The sequence below is a fragment of the Cupressus sempervirens genome, chromosome 4 (genome assembly GCF_028749045.1).
Source record: "Cupressus sempervirens isolate cs-2001-9-10 chromosome 4, ASM2874904v1, whole genome shotgun sequence".
Taxonomy (NCBI): Eukaryota; Viridiplantae; Streptophyta; class Pinopsida; order Cupressales; family Cupressaceae; genus Cupressus; species Cupressus sempervirens.
In genome coordinates, this window is record NC_143121.1 from 626154278 (window position 1) to 626181662 (window position 27385).

Here is a 27385-nt window from a genome sequence, read left to right on the forward strand (position 1 = left end):
TTTTGTGAAAGCACAGAGTTTGTATTCCTTGCTTGGACATGGAATGTCCAAGTCCGCAAATAGAGCCAGCTATTGCCCCACTTTTATTTTCTAATCAATTGGAAAAGTAACTTCTGTGTTTTAGATGTGGTCGGTCTCTTTCTTGAAATGTTTGATTCTAGGTCTAGATTCTTAAAGGTTAGTGATCTCTATTAGATTTTCCCAAAATGCTTTCTCTTTCTCCATAGCTGGGCAAGTGGTAGTTTTTATCTTGTAATTTTTTTGGTAAGTTAGTATCCAATTCGACAGAGATCAAATTTCACTTATTACAGATGAAGCATGTTCACTATTTGTTTATGACACATCAATGGTTGAAGAAATAAGCATTGGTAGAAAATCTCATATCGCCTTCTCCTCAGTAGGTTTCCAACCCATGAAGGCAATTTTCTGTAGCACCTTAATTAGAGATGTATCTAGTCGAAGGATTTTTGAGGCCATAGATTCCTAAGAAAATTTTTGCTTGAATTCGAGATCAAAATTTCAAACACTGTTTGGATGCACTAGTACTCAAATATGAAGTCTCGGTAGAAAAATTCAGTTTGTCTTCTCCTTAGTGGGTTTCTCACCCATTAAGATGATTTCTCTACAAAATAGATATTAATTAAACTCAAGATGATAAAATATATTTGGGTGGGCACATATACCTTAACTAAACATCTTTAACAATAAATGACACATTTATTAGATATTCAACCAATAAAGGAGTATTGGCAGAAAAATAGAAATCACCTACTCCTCAACAGGTAGGCAAATTTCTAATTATAGAAGAAAAATCAAGTTAACAAGTAGATTTGGCCTCCGTACTAGATCTAGTGTATGTCTGAATGATTTTAGAATGAATCAAGCCATGACAAAAGAAAGTTATGTTTAGGATCTCACTTGGTGGACTTCCATCGAAGAAATACTCCAATGACAACTTTCCAAAACTTAAAGAAAAATGGAAAAGTAAATAAGGGATTTACAAAAAGTTATTGTTATGCTTAACAGAATAGTGAAAAGACTTTTAAATGTCTATTGAGCCTTTGCATTTACTCTCTAATAGGTATATTCTTACATTTCACTAATGTAGCATGAATTCTAAAATATAACAGATGAATCAAAATATCTATATAAAAATACACAGGAAGTTAAAGGAGTTAGCTTGTTTTCTTGATTTCTCACTCTATCAATACACATAAGCTTTTTGAAAGCCAATGACTATTTTATTCTTTTTCTTATTTTCTTTTTTGATTCAAAATCTCATTCATAAGTTATGGCCACCAAGTTCGTGGGTTTTGATGGTTTGACTGGAATCAAATCTCAATTACAAAACTTCACAGACACATCCCTTTGTTTCTATGATACGATGGATTTCCAAAGGAGGGTGAAATCCAAACGAATTCATGCTATCATTGAGAAGCTTTAAGGATATGGTTTAGTCAAAGCTTTTGGTTTTTTGGTTGTAGTCCAATGCCTGAAACTCATTTATGAATGTTTGCATCATTATGATCTAAAAACCAAGCAAATAGTTCTACCAGATGGAACTGTGTTAATTTTAATTGATAGGAAGATGATGGTAAATTGTCTTTATGTACTAGAGTGAGAGGATTTCTCTAACTTAACTATTGGTGGGGCCATCTTAGGATTCTCGGTGAAGAAGATGATCTAGAGAAAGGAGATCATGTGAACTTGGTTCCAAATGCCACAAAGTGACAAGAGCAAAGTCCCCAAAACTTTGTTCAAGACAAATCTCAAACCAGATATGATTGAAATTGTGGTTCTTCTACATAGATTGAGAGGTGAAGTAGAAGCCCTAAATTTTGTTGAGCACTATTGCTTTTTGGTTCAAGTTATATGCTTCGACACATAGTATATTGGTTGGGTGCAATAGGTAAGTGAAATTCTTTCCAATATCCTCTACGCGACCAAGTTTTACAATTAATTCTACATTTCTTCATTCTTGATTTACATGTTGGCTTCTTTTCAATTATGGCCCAATCTTCCAAGATTAGAAAAATTCCTTGATGATATTAAATCCTATGAGTTTTATCCATGTCTCCAACTATAAAATAGGTATGTAGATTATGTAAAGGTGAATGATTCTTTCACCATGAGGATTTTGCAAGGAACCACAAGGATGCCCATAAAAGAGATTCTCTCTCACACCCATGGCTGTCATCAGTCAATTTGGTTGCTATTTTATTTAGTTCTCATCCTTTTCTTATCTATGTCTTGCAACTTTTGATGGCTTTCCCCTGAAACTGCCAAGACATCTGAGCGATATGACAATGCAAATCAAGATTATCTGACAAGCTTTGCAGGTGAACATTTTAAGTGGAAGCCTAAAGAAGAAGTGATATGAATTCCCCATAAAGGTAGGAACTTTCAATTGTAACACCCATTCGAATGCCAAGAACATGATGAAGGTGTTCAAAAAGAAGTACAAGCTAGATATGTATGAAGTCCTAAGGCCTATGTTTGACCCCAATGGGTATGCTAGAGATGTCCTACAAATGGGTATGCTCATCAATACAATTGAAGATTACTGGGCTAACTACAAAGATGAATTTAAGAGCCATGATCGAGCATTACCAAGATTGTGTTTGATCAAGTGAAAATGTACAAGGTAAACATAGATGTTTATGGAGTTGAGAATGATAGTCAATATATGTATAGAAATACTTATTTGACTAGGTTGAGGAATACTCTCATAAGCCCTAAGACTTTTGAAGATGCTATAGAAGATCTAGACATAATGATGGCCATAATCTACAAAAGAACTAGAAAGTGGGTCGAGTGGACCACAACACGGTGAAGCAGAAGCAAAGGTGCATCTTCCTAGTCCTCTCCAAATGTAGCAACAACTTCATCTTCTCACAGTGGTTCTTCAAAAACAATCCTACCTCCCACTCAAGGACTCACTCAACTAGCCAGAGGAGGTGATCAACCTCCTGACAAGAATAGTCCACTTGATAAAACTTGTTAGGATGGTTTAGTGCCAATGATCAGAATAGAGATAGAAGATAGAAGAATTAAAAGACAATGTAGTCATAGTGGCTTTCTCACCCTACAATAGTCTAATCCCATCTATAAGTGCCACATTAATCCTACCAAGTAGCCCCCAAATACAAGTGGTTGACCTTGGAGATGGTGGGAGTAGTGAAATTGAATCTATGGAGTTAGATGAAGTAACAAAGAAAACATCTAAAGTGGAGATAGTATCTAAAGCTCCAAAGCTCATTTCCCTAGCTCCAAAGAATCCTTTCTCTTCAACTTCAAAGGCATTCTCCTGTTAAGAGGAAAATATTCAGTGTGGATACACTAGGGACTGCATCTAAGGTAATTGGCACAGAGTCATGGCTCGAGAGAGATTAGATAGAAAGAGAAAAAGCAAAGAAGAGGGAGCCCCAAAAAAAGAGACTCTATCTCTAGCCATCTATTTTGGGTCGGCATTGGGCAAGGTGAAGAAGTAGAAGACTTTATCCATCCTTAGCTAAGACCCAGATACCAAAACCTAACTATGGAGATAGCCAAGCCAAACAAAGAAGGTAGGACTAAAAACCTAACCACAAATGACTTTACATTACAGTCTCTAGATCTTGGAGAAGTTAGGCATGACACCAAAGTGAGTCTATGGAAATCAACAAATGAAGTGATAGAGGGACAACTCAAAGGTCTCAAAATTTCCAAAGTTAGGATGAAGCCAGAGATCCATGAACTTAACTACTTCATCAAGAAACTAATTGCCCCACTAGCAAGTATTTTGGGAGTGCCACCTACCAATGACCCTACAACCATAGATATTCAGGCTATCATCTCCCAATTTCAAGAAGAAAACCACTTAGGGAAATTGGTAGAGAGTGGAGTGAAAAAATCAAGTATGAAGGACTTACAGCCATAGAGAAACTCAGTAATGTAGTGCTAAGGCTAAAAGTGAAAAAAGATAACATCTTGGCCAACTGGGCTACTCTATCAACAAAAAGGGAAAAGAGTCAAGACTGCATCTCCCTCTTAAATATGGTCATCTAAATTAAGACTAAAGAAGTAGTGGAAGAAAAGATTCTACCAAAAGGATATGAACCCTTGTTTGAATGACAACAAAGCTTGAAATTCAAATCTGAAATGATTTTGATGGCAGAGGAACGATTAAAAGAAATAAAGAGCAAAGTTAAGGAGGAATAGGAAAAGAACTACAAGTTACTAAAACGCCTACACACTGACTCTCAAAAAAGTGGACAAGGGAAGGGAGTAGTAGGATTTGTTGTCGTGCAAAATAATTTCTCTAATTATTTGGATAAGCTAATAGAGACACCTACTAATCATCAAAACAAAGTGTCAGATCTCCAATGGCTTAGTGGGTGTATACACATGGTGATGGAGAAACACAAGAATGATTGAATGCAATTAAAGACTTGGCTAAAGAACACTCCAAGTGGCTCTTAAGATACACCAATGTTCATGTCCAAAAACACAAAGAGCTTATTCCAATCATCATTTCTATCAAGGCCTATAAGGTGAAGTCAAAAAAGGGAAAGAAGGTAGAGTGATCTTTCTCCTACCCTTTTGTATTTTGGCTTTGTATTTGTAACTAATAATTGGTTTCTTGTCATTTGTCAATTTTAAGAAAGGAGATGAACTGACTCATCTTTTTTTTTTTTGTAATAGTCATCTCAAAATCCTATATGTACTCGTTTAAAAATTAATGAAAAGTTAGCTAATTTTGGTGTGAAATACTTCATGTTGCAGAGACGAAGTGAATGTGTTTTGTATCAATTATTTACCATCTTATTGTTTATCATAGTTGAGGATATCTCTTTTAGTTGAATTGAGTTAAGGAGCAAATGGAGCTTTGTTCCCTTATTCAATACAACAAACCAAAGTTAATAATAGTATTATTAGCGGTTAAAGGAGATTCTTTTTGGCATTTTTTAAAGGTAGTTCCTTGCATGTTAGAGTTAAAAGCATTTTGTTGAATATCTAATCTATAAGTAGAATTCATTATTAGAACATCAAATTCTACAAATACATAAGTAGAATTCATTATTAGAACATCAAATTCTACAAATACATAAGATGTATAAATTCATGAATTTGATTAGTGTTAAGACCCAAATTCTAGCTTGAGTTAGTTCATTTTTAGGCCTAACTTGGTTTTCTTCTCTTATTCTCTGGTCAAGAACACACCCCATTTTAGAATTAGGAATAAACAAATTCATCGCAAATCATAAATTTCAAGGGAGTTGTACCTTCAAATTCAAAGGGAAATCAGTTGCTTAGTGCAGTTTCCCAACTATTGTAGTTTGTTATTGTTCACAAGTTTTGGGAATTTAAGAGTTAGATTGAAAAGAACAATCTATTTACCAACAGGTTTACAAAAATATAACTATTGTAAAGTTAACAAACTCCCTATAATATAACTAGTTGACTAGACAATACACTAAAATAGTTGAAATCACACTCAATGGAGATTAAAAATGAAATTAACTAAATAAATAACATATTAAAATCTTAAAAATATGTAACTATTGTTTAACTTTAAAAACTTCCCACAATATAGTTGTTTTCCTTGACAACATAGTAGAAACTTTAACACCAAATTTGGTGATTACACTAGATTTAACTAAATAGATAATTGAAGATCTAACAAATATTTTTTGATACATACATATACATGACTAATTCAATTATGAGTTATGTTTTTTAACACTCCCCCTTAATGAGTAACTAAAGTTTTATGGACCCCTATCATATCTATACATAGTAAAAATTGAAAGAAAGTTACTATTAAAATTAACCAAAATAATTGAAAATGCATTATATAGAAGTTGATCTTTGGAAAATTGGTCTTGGACCAGAAGACATCTTCAAGCTATTATCCTCACCTTTCCATTATCCAAGTTTCCAACATCTTTGAATACTATTTGCACATAAATTATCTTATTGCCTTCATAGAGTTGTAATGTTGATCTTTTTATTTTTTGATATATGTCTAAATAGTTTGACGCTATTCCTCATATGAATGACTCGTATTCCTAATGAGGTATAGTTTCTTTGATCTACAAGCACCTCCAAATATCGAGCATCTATCTTGTGTTCCATCCTTCTATATCTTCAAAATTTTGGGCTCTTGAAAATAAAACAATATCATCTTCAATGATATCATCACCACTATCAACATTGTCTAACTCCTCTATAAATGGTAAAATTATCATAGTTTGTATAGGTGTACAAAGCCTTTGAATAAGTGTCTCCTTTCAAGAATCTACTCTACAAGAATTGATACACAACATTCAAGCTATCCCATATACTAAAAAAATGTTTAACATTTGGAAAGAGTCATAAAGAGCACTCAAATGGATCACAGAAGCAACAAATATCATTTATAGAATATGCAATTTAACTTTAGTAGGTGCAACATATTAGCTAGCTTCGATACCAACATATAAATATAATATTACAAAATGAAAGACAAAAGCAACATAATGCTTCTATATTATACTCATTAACATATTACAAATATATAAATGATGTTACAACCTCAACAAAATGACTATAATATAACTAATTGACTTGACAACTCAAGTGATAGAACAATTGACAATACACTTGACGATGGTTTACAATGAACTAAACTAAACAAGTAACTAAAATCTAATAAATCCTTTTTTAGATTACTTAGTTTGGATAAATGTGTTTCTTAGAATCACCACAACTAAATAATTATTCAATTCACACCATTATAAAATGTCATTTTATACAAGTTGTAGCACACCTAGCCCCTACATAGAAATTTGCACGAAGCATTAGTGTTATGACAATTATATGATTTTAATGTTGGCTAGTACCACCCAATGACTTGTCATCTATTATGATTAAAAAATTTACCTATAATTTGTGGCCCAAATTCAAATATTTATGTTCTCTTTGATTCCTTTCCTAAATGAATTTTTAAGCATCTTATTTTATTGTCTCTTAATTGTAACCTTGTTGAAATGAATTCATTGTTGAAGCCTTCACATGGAAGAATTCTACAATACCTTTGTGATATTTCCATGTTCTTATTGAGAAGTAATTTTATTCTCTTAGTTTGATGTGATAGTAGCTATCTATTATTCAATCTCTATTTTATTTGGTAAAATCTTTTGATGTTTTCACTTCCTATTTCTCAATTATGCAGACAAGGGTGTAACTTCCCATTTAAACCAAAAAAAGTTATGCTCACATATTCTAATTGATATCATAGTTTAAATTATGGATCTTGATCACTCTTCTCAAATTCTCAAGGGGTCAAAAACATTTTTCTTCACCCTAGATAACAAGATCTTTTGTAGACACAACCACATCAAGAATTATTTATCTTTCTTACCCCTTATTTATTTCAACATAATTAATTATTTTAGAATTTTAATACTAGTTTTTCCATGTTTCAACTTGTTGATACTTCTCATCTTTAGTGTCTATATGTATTTCTCTCTTGGAGGGCAAAACAAGTTATTTTAAGTATTAATTCCAATCTTTTAGCTATTAATGTAGACCTTGGACAATAAAGATTGAAAATATAAGGAATCATGCAAACATCTGTATATCATGGTAATGTCTCAAATAGTGCACTTTGTTTTCTACTGTTAAGATCCTTTTACTCTTTTTTTGTAGTTTTAAACTCAAAATTGTCAAATTTCTATGTCCAATTATTATATTCAAAATTTCTAAATCAAATATTATTTTTAAAAATATTTCATAATAGTGCTAGTTTATAATTGTTCTTTTTCAAATGGAACAACAAAAAATAGTTTCTTGGTCTACAGGTATAGTTGTTGGTAATAATACTTCTATTTTTAGTGTTGGCATGGGTAATGGTCCTAGCATGGGTGCTAGTGCCAGAGTAGGTGTGTGTGTTGGTGTGGGTACTGGTGTTGGCACTCATGCATATGTTGGATCTCTATCATTTATTTCCAAGGTTGTGACATGGTCTTTGGGTCTTCTTCCTCATGGTGGGTTGGGTCCTAAGGCTAATGATCCCATACTTATTTCTAACCCTATTCAAATCCCATTGGTGGGGGATGTGGTGAATGACATTAAAGGTGCTTCTTCCATGTTGTTTGATCATGCCGCAATTTACCAATTTCAAGGCTTATGGCTTAGTCTTCTTGATTTGCATGCATGAATTTCTTAAGATCGGGAACCCCTTTTATTAGGTACTATTCACATATATCCCACAGAAAAGGGTTTTTTTTTTGCTAAGTTTAATGAATTTGAGGTTAGGAAGAAGATTGTTTGTGGTTCTTCCTACTGGGACTCAAAATTGAAGACTAATTTTGAGTACCATTCTGAAATCCAAGTCAAATTAAGCCCCTATAAGCGCTTTTCATGCATATGTACTTAGCTATCATTCCAAGGCTCGTGAAGTGTTTCATGTTTTTAACACCTTTTTCTTAGTATATGCATGTGTCTCATAATGATAAGATTTCATTCTGAGTCATTTCGTGAAGCGTCATTTTGAGCATTGCTTAAATATGCATTTTTGCTTAAGTGTCAATCAATGACAATATGTCTAGTTTGTAATTGAATATCTTGCACCCAGTTAAGTTTCATGACTCCCCACTTTAAGAGTATCTAGTATGGATATCAGTGAACTTTTTTTTTAGATTTCAAGTTATTTCAATATGTTTTGACTAGGTTTTGAATCCCTCAAAGTTGGTTGTTTATTGTCATCATGTTGATGCATATTGTGTATAATTCTAGGAAGCCCTGTTTGACTAGTTGTAACTTTGACCCAATTGACCAAAATGAAAAAATTCTTTTTGCATTGCATTCTAGGGTCAAATACATGCCATGTTCCATATTTGAGCCTATGAAGAATCCATTTGTCTAGTTTTCCAACGTGATTCCAAATGCAATTTATGAAGTTTCACTAGTATCTAAAAGTGTAGATTGATTTGTAGCCCTACTCAAGACACCATAACTTTAAAATTCTGATAGTTTGACCCAAATGGATTGTACCACTGTGTTCTACTTTGAAAATATTTTAAGTGTGCCAAGTCTTAGATTTTTTCTTGACAAATCCATTCACACACGTTCCCAGGTCCATTCCATTGGTGTTAATCATTGTTCTACTAGTATTCCCAATTCTACAATTATGAGAACCCAACTTTGAACACCTACCAAATGCTTCCAATCATTTGTCATGAGCCCAAATCATAGATTTATACTCTCCACATGATAGTAAACTAATGCCCCAGTTATCAAGATTTCAAGTGATCATATGACCTGTTTTGAAAGCCAAATCCGAACATTTTTTATTGTTTTCTGACATGTTTGCTTGCAAGCAGTTTGAAAAGCACAACTTTTTCAGTTAATAAATTTTGACTAAGTGATCATCATGAGACAAGTTTTGGCAAACTGAAATACTATTGCCATAGATCAAGTGGATCAAGTGCCAATGTTGGGACATGTGTTTTAGTCAAGTTTTAAGACCAGTCAGAAGACCTCTAGACACAAAATGGCATGTTCTCATTAAAAGTTGAAGAATAAGTTTTAAAATGATGGATTATTGGTCAATTTTTATTCAAAATCAGTATGGAATTATTAATGGATTAGTTTCTTGAGTCCTTATTGCATTCTTCATTACTTATTAGGATTCTGAAGACTAAATACACCAAGTAGTTTCTGAGTGACTTAAGCTTTCAATGGATATCATTTTGATGAAGATACTTTACAAAAAGAAGATTTTCCATTGGAAATTAAGATGTGTGGGCTTACAAGAGTGGCAAAGTAGGTTTGGGACAATACTACTTTCTAATAAGATTAGCAAATCAAATGAAAGTTGTTAGAAATGCCACAAATGTTTTGATGCAAAGTCAAGTTTTAAAACATTGATGTTTGAATCCACTTTTCCTTAAAAGTAATGTTAATCTCAAATTTGTGTTGAGGATGCTTATGCCAAGTGCATTATCTCTAAATCGAATGAAATATTTCCATTTCATGAATCTTTAGTGGGGACTATGGTTCCAAAGGGCATAATTGATATAGATGATAATGAAAAATATATGAATAAAAGTGAATCTTTAATTAATTTCTTGTGGTTACAATTTCTTATTGGTTTTATGGCAACTGTGGTGTTAATGATGAGGTTGGAGCATAAAATGAATTGAAGGAGAAAAATGAAGCTTACCTATGAGCTCCTAATGCATACATTTGTTGAGTGCTTTGCCACTGGGGACTAATAAAGTCATGATAGTAAGAGCTTTATTATAGAAATATTCTTCCCAACTTGTGCATGAAAGCTATTGATCAGAGGCAAATCACCAAAATGGGGATTCATTGTAAATGATAGAGAAGACAATGGTAATATTGGATTGATCACCTCTAATGCCCAACAAAATTTTGAATCTATTTTGGATGCAAAAATGCCTCCCACATTGGAGTGTTGTTAAAAACAAATGCCATTTGTGCTATGGTGACAAATTTGAATTGTAGCAATCACCCAACCAGATCCATCTTATATATCATGTAACAACCAAATTGACTTCTCCACCCACACCCTATCTAATTGCTATTGGACATTTTAATGAATGCAATAACATCTCCAACAATGAATACACAAACTTTGAAGTTTGAAAGCATCCAAATAAGTGAAAGTTGAAGACCATAAATCTACCTATCATTATATACATTCAAAATTCAAAGTAAATGATTCAAGGGAGGACATTGGGAGAAGGAATTAGGTGCATCTCTTATCACCATCTTAGAGGACAACCAAGCATGGAGAATCTCAACCAAAAGTGGGGGCTTTTATTATCAAATTTTCTTAACAACTTGCATTAAGAGACTTGGAATGTTCCTTTCTTTGAATTAGAATATGGTCAACACAAATGAGAAGATGAAGGAGCTATTTACAAGAGACATGGAATGTTCTTTTCTCTAAATTGGAAATGATTTTAAAACTACTAAGGAATTACACATCACCTCAAAATCATAACAGTGATCAAAATGGAAGAATCTATGATTAGATTTCTTACTCAAAGTCTTTAGAGGCTTATGCTAAACTACTTATAAACTCTGATTATATGAGTTGAAGATAGAGGAAGGAGTCTATAATTAGGCTTGAGATGAGAAAACATACTTTATTTGAGGTTGTGAAGGCAATTCCTACATCATCGTCCACACCCTCAATTAGTCCAGCAATGAACGAGCAACATAAAAGGGTGTAGCAGGGCAGAGCTCAACAAGAGGATACAAATAAATGGTTTGGGTCAATAGAAAATTTGAAGTCAAAAAAAAATGAGGAAAATGTTACATATATTGGCATCATGGGCATTCGTTCCTTTTTTTTCAAGCCAAGGTAACTACCAATTTACCAAATGTTGATGTGAGCTTCCATAAAATCTACACAAACTTGTCAAGAATCACTTATGTGATGGCTTATCTATTTCTTAGGGGCATTATGTCTAGAGAAATACTTTAGATATTTATCCCAAATTGGTCATGCAATGAGCCTTTTGGGTGTTTTAAAACCAAAATTCTTGGAATGAAGTTTTCTAAGGCAAAGCCTTATGATGCTAGACACAAGCTCATGTAGGGTCCCACGAGATGACTTAGCGTGTGAAGGAGACAATTTTGAATGATGTGATAGATGACTAGGTAGTTATGTTAGTGATGACATGAGCTTGAGATCCAATGAGCACGTGACACATGGTTCCAAGTGGTCAAATGGAAAGATGACATGTGGTACACACTTCTAGGCTTGTCACAAAAATTGAGGAGATGAGTTAGCAGAACAAGACACGTGGTGTGATGTCACTATGTCGCTAGTGAAATGGCAACTGCTAAATAGGATAGTGAAATAGTGATAGGACACCATGTGGTAGGAACAATAAGGTGGAAATGGTGACATGACATAAATTACGAGGCATTGACATGGATCAGGAGTGCCACATCTTGTGACATCACTATGTCATGATGACATGGTAGGATATTGACAAGGATAATGAGGTGGCATTTTCAGGATGGATGCATCAGATTGTGCCACACAACACAATCAACAATTGTCACTACATCTGCATGGAGAGTTGCTCACCAGTTAAACATTGCAATATGGCAACCTAATTAGGTCTGCCATGTGGCAACAAGACAAGTCAAAGGTAGCAATCTGTGAGTGAATTAGAATATCTAGTGTGTCTTAGAGTAGGTGACTCAGTAGGGACTAGAAAATTGGAACATGATATGTATCATGGACTGGTCAAACTTACTTTGACCCAAATGGAGAAAAGGAGGCAAAAAAATAAGTTTAAAAAAAATTTTTCCCCTTAAAATCAATGTACAAGTCATTTAAAATTGAATAAAGTTTATATTATAAAGTTCAAACTTTATAATGTGATTAAATTTTTGCAAAGTTGAAGGGCTTTTGTGTTAAGTTCTAAAACTGGTTTTCAAATGGCTTCCCTAGGCATTTTTCTTAAGCAAGTATAGGACTTATATATCAATAGAAAACTCTCAAAGTCTAGTTTCCAAATTTGCTATTTTTTTCTACACAAGTATCAATGGGTTTATACTGGGTCTTGTCCGAGGTGCTCCTTATGTAACTACATTTTGGTTTAAGTGTTTTAGATTTAGTTTCTATGACAATGATGAAAAGGATAGGTGCCAAATTTGGAGAGGGTCTTAGAGGAGATGCTGTTTTGCCTCCAAAGTTTTGTAATGTGGATTTTGGAAAATTTAAGCATCAAATTTGATGTTTTATTAGAAAGAGAATTTTCTCATCATTTAGGAAGATATTTTCAGAGTTTTTTGGGTAGAATGATGAGATCTGATTCAATTTTTAGTTCTACAGAGACGAAAGATGTTTTGCAACAATATTAGTGGGGGATTCAAGTGGACAAGTGTCAATTCTAGATAAGATCCAAGATTCCTTCCTCATCTATATCTTTCTTTCTTCTCTCATTATATAGGATTGGTTCCAGACTTTTGGACAAGTTTTCCATATCTGTGATATCACCAAGGTTGGATATGTTGGTTCTAGTCTATTGAATAGAGCTCTAGCCATGACTCCACCATTATTTCAACATTTTCTCTCTTTTATGAACACCAATAAAGAAATATAGAGTATAGTTCTAGTATGTTTGTGTGTTTTATGAGTCTTTCATGCATCTTGAATGTACTTGTTTCAAAGGATGAATACAAAGAACAAAAAATTACTTAGTGTCATTCTAATTGTTATCTACTTTCTCTTATTTTTATAATCTTTTGTAGTTTATGGACAAAGAACATAGATCAAGTTGCATCTCATTTTGGGTTGCATGTCTTGATGTGATTTTCCTTTGATTCAAAGAATCGTATAAGTGCTTGACATGTTTTGATAGAGTTGTGAGTTTCATGAGAAGGATGTTTGATAAGCATGAGGTTCAGTATGAACATTAATGTCTAATGCACAAAGTGATAGGATAGATCACCAATAATTGATATGTGTTATGGTTTTTGAAATACCCAATGGATAGGGTACTAATCAACTACAGGATCAATTTAGTTTGTTGTTGCATATGGGGTTCTACTGAATCAAAATCAAATAATCAATCATCCATTTCCCTCTTCTATTTAGGAGCTAAAAGGATATCCTCACTCAGCTTGTGGATTTCATAGGTTTTGTAACTTGCTACTGTATACTTCTTTTATTGCATGAGTATAGGAGAAATATGGGTTTAACCTACTTTGTATAGATTCAGATATATTATTTGGTAACTAGTACCATATGAGTGAATCTAAAGGTCTACCCACCTAGGTTTTATAGATCCTATAGTAGAATGAGTTCAACCTTATACTTGGCCCAAGTTCTTAACAAATTATGTCTGTCATTGGAGATAGCTATCCTTAGATGCAATCTTGTCTTGTCTACCTGGTAGTTAAAATCACTATTAAATTGGGAGCCAACAAAATGGCAACTCTGCTGGGCAGTATGTGAAGTAATTTATTCTTAAAAGTACTAAAATCAATGGTGTAATTTGTGCATTCTTAGTCATGTATTTCAGCTATATTTTTCTTATCCAAGTCAGCCAATAGAATGACGACTCTATTGGGGAGTGCATTGAATCTGTATGATAGACAAACATTGAGAATCTAAAAGGAGATTCAATACAACAAGAAGAAGCGCATGTGAAAACTTTTCTACAACAAAAAGGTTGTGAAATGTTTTCCATTTCTTTGCTAAAGATTCATGTTTCCCAGTGGTTACCTTATTTAGGATAGTATTACTTTGATTTTTGAATGAAAACTTTGTGCTACGACCATTGTAAGTTTATCATCAATCAGTTTAGTTGGATAACATTTTGAAGTGTTGTTGCAAAGTTTAAAGTCAAGAATGATAAGACATGTTGTTTCCTCTTTTCCAAGTTTGTAAATCTCCAAGAGTGGTTTGATGATTTGTAAGTTTTCCTATAAGTTGAAGGATTGGTTTAAATTTTTCAAGTGATAAATTATGTTTCAAATCTTTTCTCACAAGTGTGAGTGATGAATCTAAAATCTCTGTACTAGTTGTAAATTATTGTATGTAAAATATTCTAAAAGATTTTAAGATTGTGTGGGCAGATCTAAAACTTTTGTGAGTAGTTCTTGACAAGAAAAGATAAGTTATAAGTTCTTGATTTACAAGTTTAAGTGTTGTATGCATCTATTGTTTTATAGAATTTGAATGTTAAAAAGAAAATCACAGTAGTGATTTCATTGTCCTCTTCAAGGAGGTGGCAACTCTATATGGTTTTTATGAATGGTGTGATGAAGTTCATGTTTACACCTGTGCCAAACCAGTAGATCTAGTTACAACATCAACACTTGTAGGTATTTTTTTCATGAGTTTTCCTTTCATGAAAGTTAAGTCATAAGTATGGTTGCCTCTATTTAGTGATTTTAGCATTAAGGAAAGAGGTGGGAGTTTTTGTTTCAAAATGGAGTTAGATCTCAGATCTAAAAATGGTTGTTTACCAAGTCATGAAAGTGTGCTTGAAGATATTGTAAAGTTAAGAAAGGAACTCCCTAACTAGATTATCAACTTCATAAGAAATACAGTAGGAAGCATTCAAGGTCTAAGAGATGATCAAGTTTATATGAAGTTTAAGTCAGCACTCATGGAGCTACATTTTTCTTTAAGACCTAAGCAATCTTTGTTATCCGTTATTTTTCTAAAAGTCTTTGTGCCTGATTCAGTTGATTGGCCAATACATTTAAGATTACAAAAGCTTTTGCAAATTGAAGAATATATCAAGAATATGGAGAATGATTTGTATAATAGTGAATGCTATGTTGAATCTTGTAATTATGAATGTGAATTTGCTAAAAGTCAAGTTAAATGTGATGAATCCATAGATAATGATATTTTGTCTTCCGATTGTGAAGAAAAGGATTCAAGTTTTAGTGAATTAGATAATTGCAGACAACATGAGAAAGATGGATATATAACTGAAAATGAATCATGTGACGGTATGTATGTGAGTGAAGAAAACTCTAGTAGAAGTAGTGATAACTCTTCTTGTAATGAAAATAATTATAGTGATGTACCTAGTGATGATGTATTTTGTAAATAAGAGGAATTATGTTGTAATGATGATTTTTATTTTTTGGATCGTTCTACTGATGTTACTATATGTTATAATTATTTCAAATCATCTGAGTTATGTCATAACCAAGGAGAACAAACTTGTGAGGAAGTCTTGCTAAATGCTGATGAAATTTCAAAACTATTGGCTTGTGATTTTGAAAGGTATGCAAATTCTTTTAAGGATGCTCCTGATTCCCCTTGTTACATTTTTTTTCAAGATAAATCCTTTCCCCAAAGTTTGATGCTGAAAGTAATACAAAATAAGAATATTATATGTTAATTTTTAGAGGTGTATATGATAGTAGTTCAAATGTCAATACACATGATAACTTATCTGATGTAGAGAATACTACTAAGGGGAGATTTAGCACTTATTTGAATTCCTCTCATGTCAATGATGCTACAATGAATTTTGATTGTTTACATGATGAAAAATGATAAGTTTGATAGATTTGAAGTCCATTCCAATGAGTTTTTGGAAAGAGACAATGACAGTGATCAACATGTCATTTGTGAACAACTTCATGATAAGTTTTGTAACTTGGTAACTAATCCATTGTTTGAAGAGTGTGAAGAAGTTTCAGAACATGTTAAATCTAGTTGAATGTCAAACAAGATTGCAAATGAGGAGAAATCAGATTTTATGCACCCTTCATGTCTGGTTACACGAGGTGAGTTTCAAATTCATGACATATGTGACTTTTCGATCCAAGAAGAGTACGAGTCCTTTGTGTTTCGATTGGATATCATGCATAAGTCATTTAGAGTAAATGAATTTTAGTCTGACTTTGAATTCCAAGAGCATGCTAGTTCATTCTTTCATAGTAAGCAAGTTATAGGGAATGATTCTAGTTTTTACATGCATTATGAAAGTGAAGATATAGAATTGGTTTTACCAAATGAGCTGATTGAAGATTTTAATCTGATTGGTGAAGCTGGTGGAAGAAATATTCTCAGCTTGCCTCATGAATGTGGAAATGAAAATTAGGTCTATCATAGAGGTAAGAAGTTTTGTTGAAGTTCAGTGGCACAGGGCCATCATTTGTATAATTTAGGAGTAGTTTTCTTGCTTTCAATAAACGTGTTCGTGAGAACATTTTAGAGTGGTCTACTTCTTCTAGAGATATGAATCCTTTCCATGCCCAAAAGATACATGCATCCCTAGATAGAGCTACCGTTGGGACTCAAAATTGAAGCACTTATTTTCAGTACCATTATGAAATCCAAGTCAAATTAAGCCCTTATAAGTGTTTTTCGTACATATGTACTCGACTATTATTTCAAGTCTTGTGAAGTATTTCATGTATTTAACACCTTTTATTCAGTATATGCATGCATTCCATAATGATAAGTTATCTTTTTTAGTCATTTCATGAAGCGTCATTTTGAGCATTACTTAAATATGCATTTTTGCTCTAGTGTCAATCAACGACAGGAAGTCTAGTTTGCAATTGAATATCTTGCATCTAGTTAAGTTTCATGACTCACCACTTTGGGAGTGTCTAAAATGCATATCAGTAAACCTATGTTTCATATTTCAAGTCATTTCGATATGTTTTGACTAGGTTTTGAATCCCTCCAAGTTGGTTGTTTACTATCATCATGCTGATGCATATTGTTTAGAAATATGGGAAGCCCTATTTGACTAGTTGTAACTTTGACCCACTTGATCAAAATAAAAAAATCTTTTCTACATTGCATTGTAGGGATCGGAGGCATACTATGTTCTAGATTTGAGTCTATGATGAATCTATTTGACTAGTTTTCAAACGTGATTCCTAATGCAATCTATGAAGATTTACTGCTATCTAAAAGTGCAGATTGATTGCTAGCATTGTTCGGAACATCATAACTTTGAAACTATGATAGTTTGAGACAAATGGATTATGCTACTATGTTCTACTCTGAAAATTCCTGAAGTGTGTCAATTTTCAAGTCTTGATGAATCCGTTCACATACTTTCTCAGGTCCATTTTGTTGGTGATAATCATTGTTCTATTAGTGTTCCCAGTTCTGCAATTCTAAGAACCCAACATTGAGCACCTTCCAAACATGTCTAACTATTCATCATGATCCCAAATCACAGATTTATACTCTCTGCATGATAGTAAACCAATGCCCCAATTTTTAGGCTTTCAAGTGATCATATGAATTATTTTCAAAGTCAAATATGAACGTGTTTTATTGTTTTCTAACATGTTTGTTTGCAAGCAACTTGAAAAGCACAACTTAGGTAGTTAATAAATTTTGACTGAGTGATCATCATAAGAAAGGTTCAGCACATTGAAAGATTGTTGACCATAGAGCAAGTGGATCAAGTGCCAAGGTTGGGACATGTGTTTTGGTCAATTTTTAAGACCAGTCATAAGACCTCTCGATACAAAGTGGCATGTTCTTAGTAAAAGTTGAAGAATAAGTGTTAAAATGATGGATTAGTGGCCAAGTTTTGTTAAAATTAGTATGAAATTATCAATGGATTAGTTTCTTGAGTCCTTATTGCATTTTTTATTACTTATTAGGATTCTGAAGACTAAATACACCAATTAGTTTCTGGGTGACTTAAGCTTTCAAGGGATATCATTTTGATGAAGATACTTTACAAAAATAAGATTTTCCATTGGAAATTAAGATGAGCAAGCTTACAAGACTGGCAAAGTAGGTTTGGGACAATAATAATTTCTAATAAAATTAGCAAATCAAATGAAAGTTGTTGGAAATGCCACATATGTTTTGATGCAAAGGCAAGTTTTAAAATATTGATGTTTGAATCTACTTTTCCTTAAAAGGAATGTTAATCTCAAATTTGATTGAGGATGCTTGTACAAAGTGCATTGTCTCTGAATTGAATGAAATATTTCCATCTCATGAATCTTTAGTGGGGACTATGGTTCCAAAGGGCATAATTGATAGAGATGATCATGAAAAATATATGGATAAAAATGAACCTTAATTAATTTCTTGTAGCCATGATTTCTTCTTGGTTTCGAGGCAACTATGGTGTTAATGATGAGGTTGGAGCATAAAGTGAAATGATGGAGAAAAATGAAGCTTACCTATGAGCTCCCAATGCATAAATTTGTTGAGTGCTTTGTCATTGGGGAGTGATCAAGTCGTGATAGTCGGGATCTCTATTATAGAAATATTCTTCCCAGCTAGTGCATGAAAACTGCTGATCAGAGGCAAACCGCCAAAATGGGGATTCATTGTAACTGATAGGGAAGACAACGATAATACTAGATTGATCACCTCCAATACCTAGCCAAATTTTGAATCTATTTTGGAGACAAAGTGCCTCCCACATTGAAGTGTTGTTAAAAACAAATATTGTTTGTGCTATGGTGATGAGTTCGAATTGTAGCAATCACCCAACCACATCCAACTTATATACCATGTAACAACCAAATTTGCTTCTCCACCCGCACCCTATCTGATTGCTACTAGAGGTTTTAATGAAATCAATAATGTCTCCAACAACAAATACAAAAACTTTGAAGTTCAAAAGTGTCTAAGTAAGTGAAAGTTGAAAACCATAAATCTACTTGTCATTCTATGCATTCAAAACTCAAAAGTAAATGATTCAAGTGAAGACATTTCGGAGAAGGAATTGGGTGCATCTCTCATCGCCATTGAAGAGGACAATAGAGCGTGGAGAATCCCAACCAAAAGCAAGGTCTTTTATTATCAAATTTTCTTAGTAACATGCATGAATAGACTTGGAATGTTCTTTTCTCTGAAATAGAATAGAGTCAATGCAAATGAGAAGATGAACGAGATATTTACAAGAGACATGGAATTTTCTTTTCTCTGAATTGGTGATGGTTTTTAAACTGCCAATGAATTACACATCACCTCAAAATCATGACAGTGATCAAAATGGAAGAATCCACAGTCATATTCCTTGCTCAAAGTTTTTAGCAGCTTATGCTAAATTGCTTATAAACTCTGGTTATGTGAGTTGAAGACAGAGGTAGGAGCCTGTAATCGAGCTCGAGCTGTGCAAACACACTTAATTTGACATTGTGAAGGCAATTCTTGCAGCATTGCCTATGCCCTCAATCAGTCCAATGATGAAGAAGCAATGTAATGGGATGCAATAGGGCAGAGCTCAACTTGAAGATACAAATAAATGGTTTTGGGTCAATAGAAAATTTGAAGTCAAATAGTAATGAGGATGATGTCAGATAAATGGGCATTGTAGACATCCATTCCTTCGTTTGCAAGCCAAGGTAACCATCGATTTACCAAATGTTGATGTGAGCTTCCATAAAATCTACACAAATTTTTCAAGATTCTCGTATCTGATGGCTCATTTGTGTCTCAAGGGTATTGTGTCTAGACAAATACTTCAGATATTTGTCTGAAATTGGTCATGCAATGGGCCTTTTGGGTGTTTTTGTACCAAAGAGCTTGGAATAAAGTTGTCTAATGCACAAGCCTTATGATGCTAGATGCAAGCTCATGTAGGGTCCTACAAGATGTCTTGGTGTGTGAAGGAGATAATTTGGAGCAATGTGAACAATGAGTAGGTAGTGATGTCAGCGGTGACATGAGCTTGAGATCTAATAAGCACATGACACATGGCACCAGGTAGACAAATTGAAAGATTACACGGGGCACACACTTCCACGCTTGGCATAGAAATCGAGGAGATGAGTTGGGGGAACAAGACGTGGCATGATGTTACTATTGATGTGGCAACTGTTGACTAGGATAGCGACATAGCAATAAGTTGCCACGTGGTAGGAGTGATGAGGTGGAAATGGTGACATGGCACATATTATGAGGCAATGACTTGGATCAGGCGTGCTACATGTCGCGACATCACTATGTCATGATGATGTGGTAGGATGTTGATGAGGATAGTGACATAGCAACAAAGCAACATGTGGCGACAGGTGTTGACATGGAGGTTTCAAGATGGATGCACTAGATTGTGCTATGTGGCACTATCAATGATTGTCACTATGTCACCATGGAGAGTTGCTTACCAGTTAAACATAATGACATGGTGACCTAATTAGGGTCTTCCATGTGGCAACAAGCCTAGTCAGAGGTGGCAATCTTTGGGTGAATCAGGAGGTGCCACATGGTGCTTAGGTGGCAAAGTTGTTCTAACGGATTAGGTCACTCAATAGGGACCAACAAATTAGAACATGACACATGTCACAGACTAATCAAACCTGCTTTGACCCAAATGGAGAAAGGGAGGGAAAAAAGAAAATAGTTTTAAAAATCATTTTTTGATATTTTCCTCAAAATCAACATATAGGTCATTTTAAATAAAATGAAGTTTATATTATAATGTGATTAAATTTTTGCAAAGTTGAACGGGTTTTGTGTCAAGTTCTAAACCTAGTTTTCAAACAACTACCCTAGGTGTTTTTCTTAAGCAAGTATAGGACTATTATATGTCCACAGAAAGCTCTCAGAGTCTAGTTTCTAGATTTACTATTTGTTTCTGTATAGGTATTAGTGGGTAAAAGTTATATGGGTCTTGTTTGAGGTATCCTTATGTAATTGCATTTTGGTATAGGTGTTTTAGATTTTGTTTCTGGGAAAACGGTGAAATGGATAGGTGCCAAATTTGGAGAGGGTCTTAGCATGCATGTTGTTTTTCCTCCAAAGTTTTGCAATGTGTATTTTGGAAACTTTTGGCATTAAATCAGTTGTTTTATCTAAAAGGGGCTTTTCTCATCATTCAACAAGATATTTTCAGAGCTTGTTGGGCAGAATGATGAGATATGATCCAATTTTTAGTTCTAGAGAGATGAAAGATGTTATGCAACAACATTAGAGGGAGATTCAAGTAGACAAGTGTCGATTCTAGATTAGATTTGAGATTCCTTCCTCATTTATATCTTTCTTTCTTCTCTCATTCTACAGGGTTGGTTGTAGACTTTTGGACAAGTTTTCCATATTTGTGATACAACCAAAGTTGGATGTGTTGGTTCCAATCTATTGAGTAGAGCTCTAGTGGTGATTCCACCATTCTTTGAGCATTTTCTCTCTTGTATGAACATAAATAAAGAAATATAGAGTATAGTTCTAGTTTGTTTGTGTGTTTTATGAGTCTTTTATGCATCTTGTGTACTTGTTTCAAAGGAATGAATACAAAAAAGAAAAAATTACTTAGTGTCAATCTGATTCTTGTCTCCTTTCTTTGTTGTTTACAATCTCTTGTGGTTTATGGACAAAGAACATAGATTTAATCACATCTCATTTCAGGTTGTATGGCTTGATGTGATTAGCCTTTGATTTAAAGAATCATGTAAATGCTTGATACGTTTTGATAGGGTTGTGAGTTTCATAAGAAGGGTGTTTGATAAGTATGAGGTTCAGTATGAACATTGATGTCTGATGCACAAAGTGATAGGATAGATCACCAATACCTAATGTGTGTTATTGTTTTTGGAATATCCAATGGATAGGGCACTGATAAGCTACAAGATCAATTCAGTTTGTTGGTGCATATGGGGTTTTGCTGATTCAAAATCAAATAATCAATCATCCATTTTCTCTTTCTATTTAGGAGCTAAAAGGATACCCTCACTCAGCTTGTGGATTTCGTAGGTTTTGTAACTTGCTACTCCATACTTCTATTATTGCATTAGTATAGTAGAAATAAGGGTTTAATTTACTTTTTATTGATTCAAATATATGCTTTGGCAAGTGGTACCATATGAGTGAATCTAAAGATCTACCTGCCTAGGTTTTGCATAGCCTAAAATAGAAGGAGTTTAGCCTTATAGTTGGCCTGGGTTCTTGACAGATTGTGTTTATCATAGGAGATAGCTTCCCTTAGATGCAATCTTGTTTTGTCTACCTGATTGTTAAAATCATTGTTAAATTAGGAGCCAACACTTCCTTCACTTGGTCTACTCAACATCACGTGCTAATGGTGAAACCATGACACCCTAATTTTTTGCCCACCTTAGAATCTTTTTCTATGTTTATGATCTAGGGTGAGGCTTCCTTATCTCCTCATCATCTTTGGGTTGATTCCCTCTTGGAATTTGTGGGAGATGCTCTTGGTGATTTCTTGATGGTTGATAAAGAGTCATCAAATGTTATTCATTCTACTTATGCAAGAATTCTCGTGGAGGTGGACATTTCTAAGGGATTATCTGAGAAGTTCAAATTGGAACTTCCTAGTAGTAATTTGATTCAGACACTAGACTATGAAGGGATTCCCCTAAGATGCATAAAATGTTATAACACTGGGCATTTGGTGGCTCAATGTGGTATTCAGAGGGTTAAGGATAAAAAGCCCTCTTCTTGGTGGGATGAAACTTCATCTGAACTTTAAACTATTGCTAAGAAGATTTTCATCTAGATTGTTGTGTAGGATTCGGTCGAGCCTTTTGGTTCTTCAACTCCTACTAACTCAACTGATGCTACTAAAGTTACAGTGAGTAGTGAAGTTGTTAGTAAGGATGATATTGTTGTTATTGGCACTAGACCACTACTTTTTCTTTCGTAGGTGGTGTTGGGTTTTCTACTAGTGTTGGTTCTATTGATGTTGATAACTATATTGCTAGATCTACTACAGCTGATGGATCTGTTGTTGCTAGCTCAATCCAAATTGTTGGATTTGTTACGACTAGCATTGTTTCTACTCCTTCAGGTTGTCTTGGGTTTTCTACCAATTTCGATTCTATTGTTGATACCTCTAATGTTGGATTTTCTATTGGTTCTGTCTAGCTTGATGGATCTATTATTGTTGGTTATGTCCTATTTCGAAAGATTTACTTATTCTTGAAGCGTAGTTGGCAACCGCATTGGTTGAGGGAGGGAATCCAGGCCCTGCTGGTATTGGGGGAGTGGCTCGATGTAGTTCTAGTGATGTTAAATTCTTTTTCTCAGTTCATAAGGGTGATTTCACTAACAATCTCATGGAAGCTCAGGCTATTTTATATGTTGTGGAACAATGTTGCTTGCGGGGATGGCGTAAGATTATCTGTGAGTCTGATTCCGAGGTGGTGGTGAACTTGCTTTTTTCGCAGGAGCTTGACAATGTTAGTTGGTAGCTGGCCACTGTTGTTAATCAGATTATTCTCTTCTCTACCTCTTTCAATTCATTAGGTTCACGTATATTCCTCGTGAATGGAACAGAGCTGCTGATTGTTTAGCCAAATGGGCTTCTAGTCATGATCCGGGTTGGAATATTATGGATAGGAGGCAACTTTCCTTTGAGATGGTGCAAGAATTTGATGATCTTGTTGCTCAGGATTGAGCTCCTTGTTGTATTCCTTTTTGTCTTAATAAATTTGTACCCCTCTTTTCCCAAAACAAAGTTGCTTGAAAGCACCATAAGAAGCCCTCTTCTCATTTCAACATGAATTTAAGCTCACGAAAGAAGGAAGGTAAAGAGAAATCCCACTATTTTCCTTGTATTAAGTTGTTTGAGGGTTTTCTTTCCCTCAAGGAAGATTGAGCTTTCTCTCTATCCTTCTTTTTATTTGCTAGTTTCTTTTGGTCCTATCGTGTGGGGTTCCTATTTGGTCCCTAGTTTAGATTGTTGCATCTCTCTTTGAAGTTGTTCTGATTGTTTATGCCTGATTACAAATCTTCTTGTTGTGAAGTTGTGAAGGGTTTCAGGGTCCCTTCAAAATTGGATTTTCTTTAATAGAAAACAATAAAAAGTTACATTATAGTTAAAAATAAATGTACACATATTTTAAATGTTACAAATGGTTAATTTAATATAGTGAACACTTAATTTTCTTAAAAGAAGTTATAGAGAAAAATCTATTGTTGTATTGTAAGTGTGTTATTAAATACTTTTACTAGCATTGAAAATTGATTTACATTGAAGACAATTTATTTAATAACAGCAAAAAAAAAACTGATTTTGAAGTTGAGCTCTCTAAATCGTCTTAACCATCATTAAAAATGTAATATGAAAAGTGTGATACTTATACTAGAACTTATATATTTATGATGCAAAACTTAGCATTATATATTTCAATATGATAATAATAATAATATCAAATACATATTATTAAAAATTTGTTAAAACTCAATTATTGAAAACATTAAAAATGAAAACTTTATTTCTCATATAAGAATTGCTTACATTTACAATAACAAATTAATTTGAATGATCGTAAGTATATGACACATATGAGCATTCACAATTACAATTGAACTTACAAAAGTAACAGTGTTACATACATCAATAAGATCAGTGTTACATACTCAATAAGATCTCTGCTTGGCCTTTGGAGAGATTCTTTTTTAACAAATTGCTTACAAAAGTAAAATGTGAGCTTATTAAACTACAACAGAAGTAGAAGCTACTTCAATGGATTTGGCCATTTCAGTTGAGCAACCATTTTTGTCATGCGCCCTCTTATTTTTTACCTCACACCAAATCTCATGAATACTATGCTTCACATTATGAATATCTTCCACCACATAATCGGCTTCCTCACTTTTTTCTGAGCTGCCAACCTTTAAAATCATATATTGAATTCAATTAGAAAACAATCAACTGATGAAAAGAACAGAGAAATATTGAAGGCATTTATGTAAAATTAGACTTATTTCTAAATTCTATTTTCGTCTAGAAGCTTACAAGGACTGTGTTAAGGCCTGCTGCTTTTGCTCCTGCTATGTTTCTACGGTTGTCATCAAAGAACAGCTGCAGTATGGACTCAATAAGTAACCATTGCAAAAGACACTATAATGTATAAGCATTCAAATGCAAATTTCTTCTCACTTACTGTTCTTTGAGGATCTGCATTTGCAATGGCAATCGCCCGCTTGAAGGCTTCAACTGATGGTTTGATGATAACAGGGGAAGTACGAGGATTGCATTCACCATCTTGTTGCTGCTCAGGATAATATATGTTAAGGCTCTCAAAGCAGATAATATCTTCAAAACAGTCCTCCACGCATAATTTCTTTAGGATATTGGTTGCATGAATTCTGTCTGAATTTGTGAATATCTGTCAAAAAGTTGCATTGATGCTAAACATTAACAACAAAGTTCAATTTATGAATCTCAATTGAAAACAACGGTTTATCCAATGGTGCAGTGGTAAGGCAGAACGATTGAAGTCATTTGAGTTTTTGAGAGGTGTTCGTGTTCATATTTAGCAATCACAGATTTCATCTAAAGATTCCAACGAAAAAACTCAATAAATACCAATTTTCTTTGAGGCATGCTCAGCAAAATGTTTCTGAGAACTGGATCTGGCTTAATTACTTCATATGGCAATCTCCCGTGAACGAAACTGTACAATCAGAAAATACATGTACAATTCAGAGTAGAAAATAAATGTACAAGAGTTTTACGAGAAATAATTCAGAGCATCAAATGTACTGGAAGATGGGGAAAATTATTAAAAGTTGAGGAGATAAAAAATCAGAGAGCTGAATGCTAGGCCTAGCGTAAAAATGTCAAAAGGAGATCTACAATTTCAGTCTTCGAAAGCAATATATTCAAAATTTCTCGCGGCACTCGACATGACATTTTACAGAGTCCGGAAAACAAAACTGCGATCTTGGAAAGGAAATAATATGATAAGCATCAGTACCTGTGATATTCATCTGCATCAATTTCACACCCTAATGCCTGCCATAAGAAGTGGAAAAATTCATGTCAGTCTAACTGCTTTAACAAATTAAGGAATCATATCTTTATTCTGTTACAAATTTATATGTGAGCCTCGACAGAATTTTAATTCCTAAGTAATGAGAGACGGTACTGTGTTTTTCTTCGTAATTAGAATTCCATGTGGTTAGAGACAGAAACTTCCCGATCTGTAAATTGTTGTAAGAGAATTTCGGAAAAAAAACTGTTTTTAACAGATTTTAAAAATTCAGGTTCTTGAAGCCTTTATATGCGATTCAAATTCAAATCATTAGCCCTCATAACAAAGGAAATGCAACCAAAATTAAATATATTTAGACATTCTTAATTGCTTACGTTTAACAAAACAATCGCCTTTCCAAAAGCTTAATTTTTATTTAGAATGTTTCTTTCCTATCCTAAATATCAAATCTATTTGTTAATTTGATATCGAAATAAGGAGAAGAAAGTTACTCGAAGGCCTGCAAGCGAGCTTCCGTGAGTCTTGTAAAACCAGGATCGAAGCTCTGTGACAACGTCATCGCTCAAAGCAAGTTTTTTCGACAGAAATTCTGCAACACAGTCCAAATCCATGCAATTAATTTGCACAATTCAATTACAGCAAACTCAGATTTAAATTTCTTCAGAATTATATCGAAACTTTGAATTTAGTAGCCTCCATACCGTTAATATTCTTGCGGCAAGCTGTGGCCATTCCTGTGTTCGAAGGATACAACGTATCGTCCAAATCTGCAGAGTTTAATTCCATTTCTCTAATCAGAAACAAAGTTGAATCCAATTTGTTGTCAACATAATTTAATCACAAGAATTACAGAATCATAGTCAAGAATACTCCGTTCTTTTTTGAAAAATCATAACATACCAAATAGCAAGCAATCGAATTGAGGTGTCTGCATCAAATTTCCTCCTTCCATGATGATAAGGTTGAATTCTTTAGAACAGAGATTCAAAACTTCTGCAGAAAATGGGTGCAGAGCAGAAATGGATGGGTTGAGAAGATGGAGGCTTTGAATTTATAGAGGTTGCGTGACGCGTGACGCGGTAGCACATGTTTGGAAAGGGAAATCGTGATGGATAATTTATTTATCCATGTGAAGCATGTGTATCTCGATATAATTTGTTAATACATTTTTTAATTAAGAGATAAGACCAATAGTATTGAAATTTTGATATGACCAAGATTTCAT

The 27385-nt window shown here is 33.8% G+C and overlaps 1 protein-coding gene across 1 annotated transcript; it reads right to left on the bottom strand.

The window, feature by feature from the left end:
- Positions 1 to 24750: 24750 nt before the first annotated feature.
- Positions 24751 to 27179, bottom strand: LOC149562786 (uncharacterized protein C24B11.05-like). The gene is made up of 8 exons (XM_089823922.1): positions 27061 to 27179; positions 26862 to 26927; positions 26652 to 26749; positions 26143 to 26180; positions 25752 to 25839; positions 25327 to 25551; positions 25179 to 25244; positions 24751 to 25054 (listed from the first exon to the last, which is right to left on the bottom strand). The coding sequence occupies exons 1-8, from the start codon at positions 27110 to 27112 to the stop codon at positions 24875 to 24877; spliced, it is 813 nt and encodes a 270-aa protein (XP_089680048.1). The 5' UTR covers positions 27113 to 27179; the 3' UTR covers positions 24751 to 24874.
- Positions 27180 to 27385: the final 206 nt, after the last annotated feature.

Bases quoted from the DNA above. Each gene is read 5' to 3' on its own strand.
- LOC149562786 (XM_089823922.1), bottom strand. From the start codon at position 27,112: ATGGAAGGAGGAAATTTGATGCAGACACCTCAATTCGATTGCTTGCTA. The intron at 26,181-26,651 runs GTAACTTTCTTC...TTCTTATGGCAG, and splicing joins GCTCGCTTGCAGGCCTTCGA to GCATTAGGGTGTGAAATTGA. The intron at 25,840-26,142 runs GTACTGATGCTT...CTGATTGTACAG, and splicing joins GATGCAGATGAATATCACAG to TTTCGTTCACGGGAGATTGC.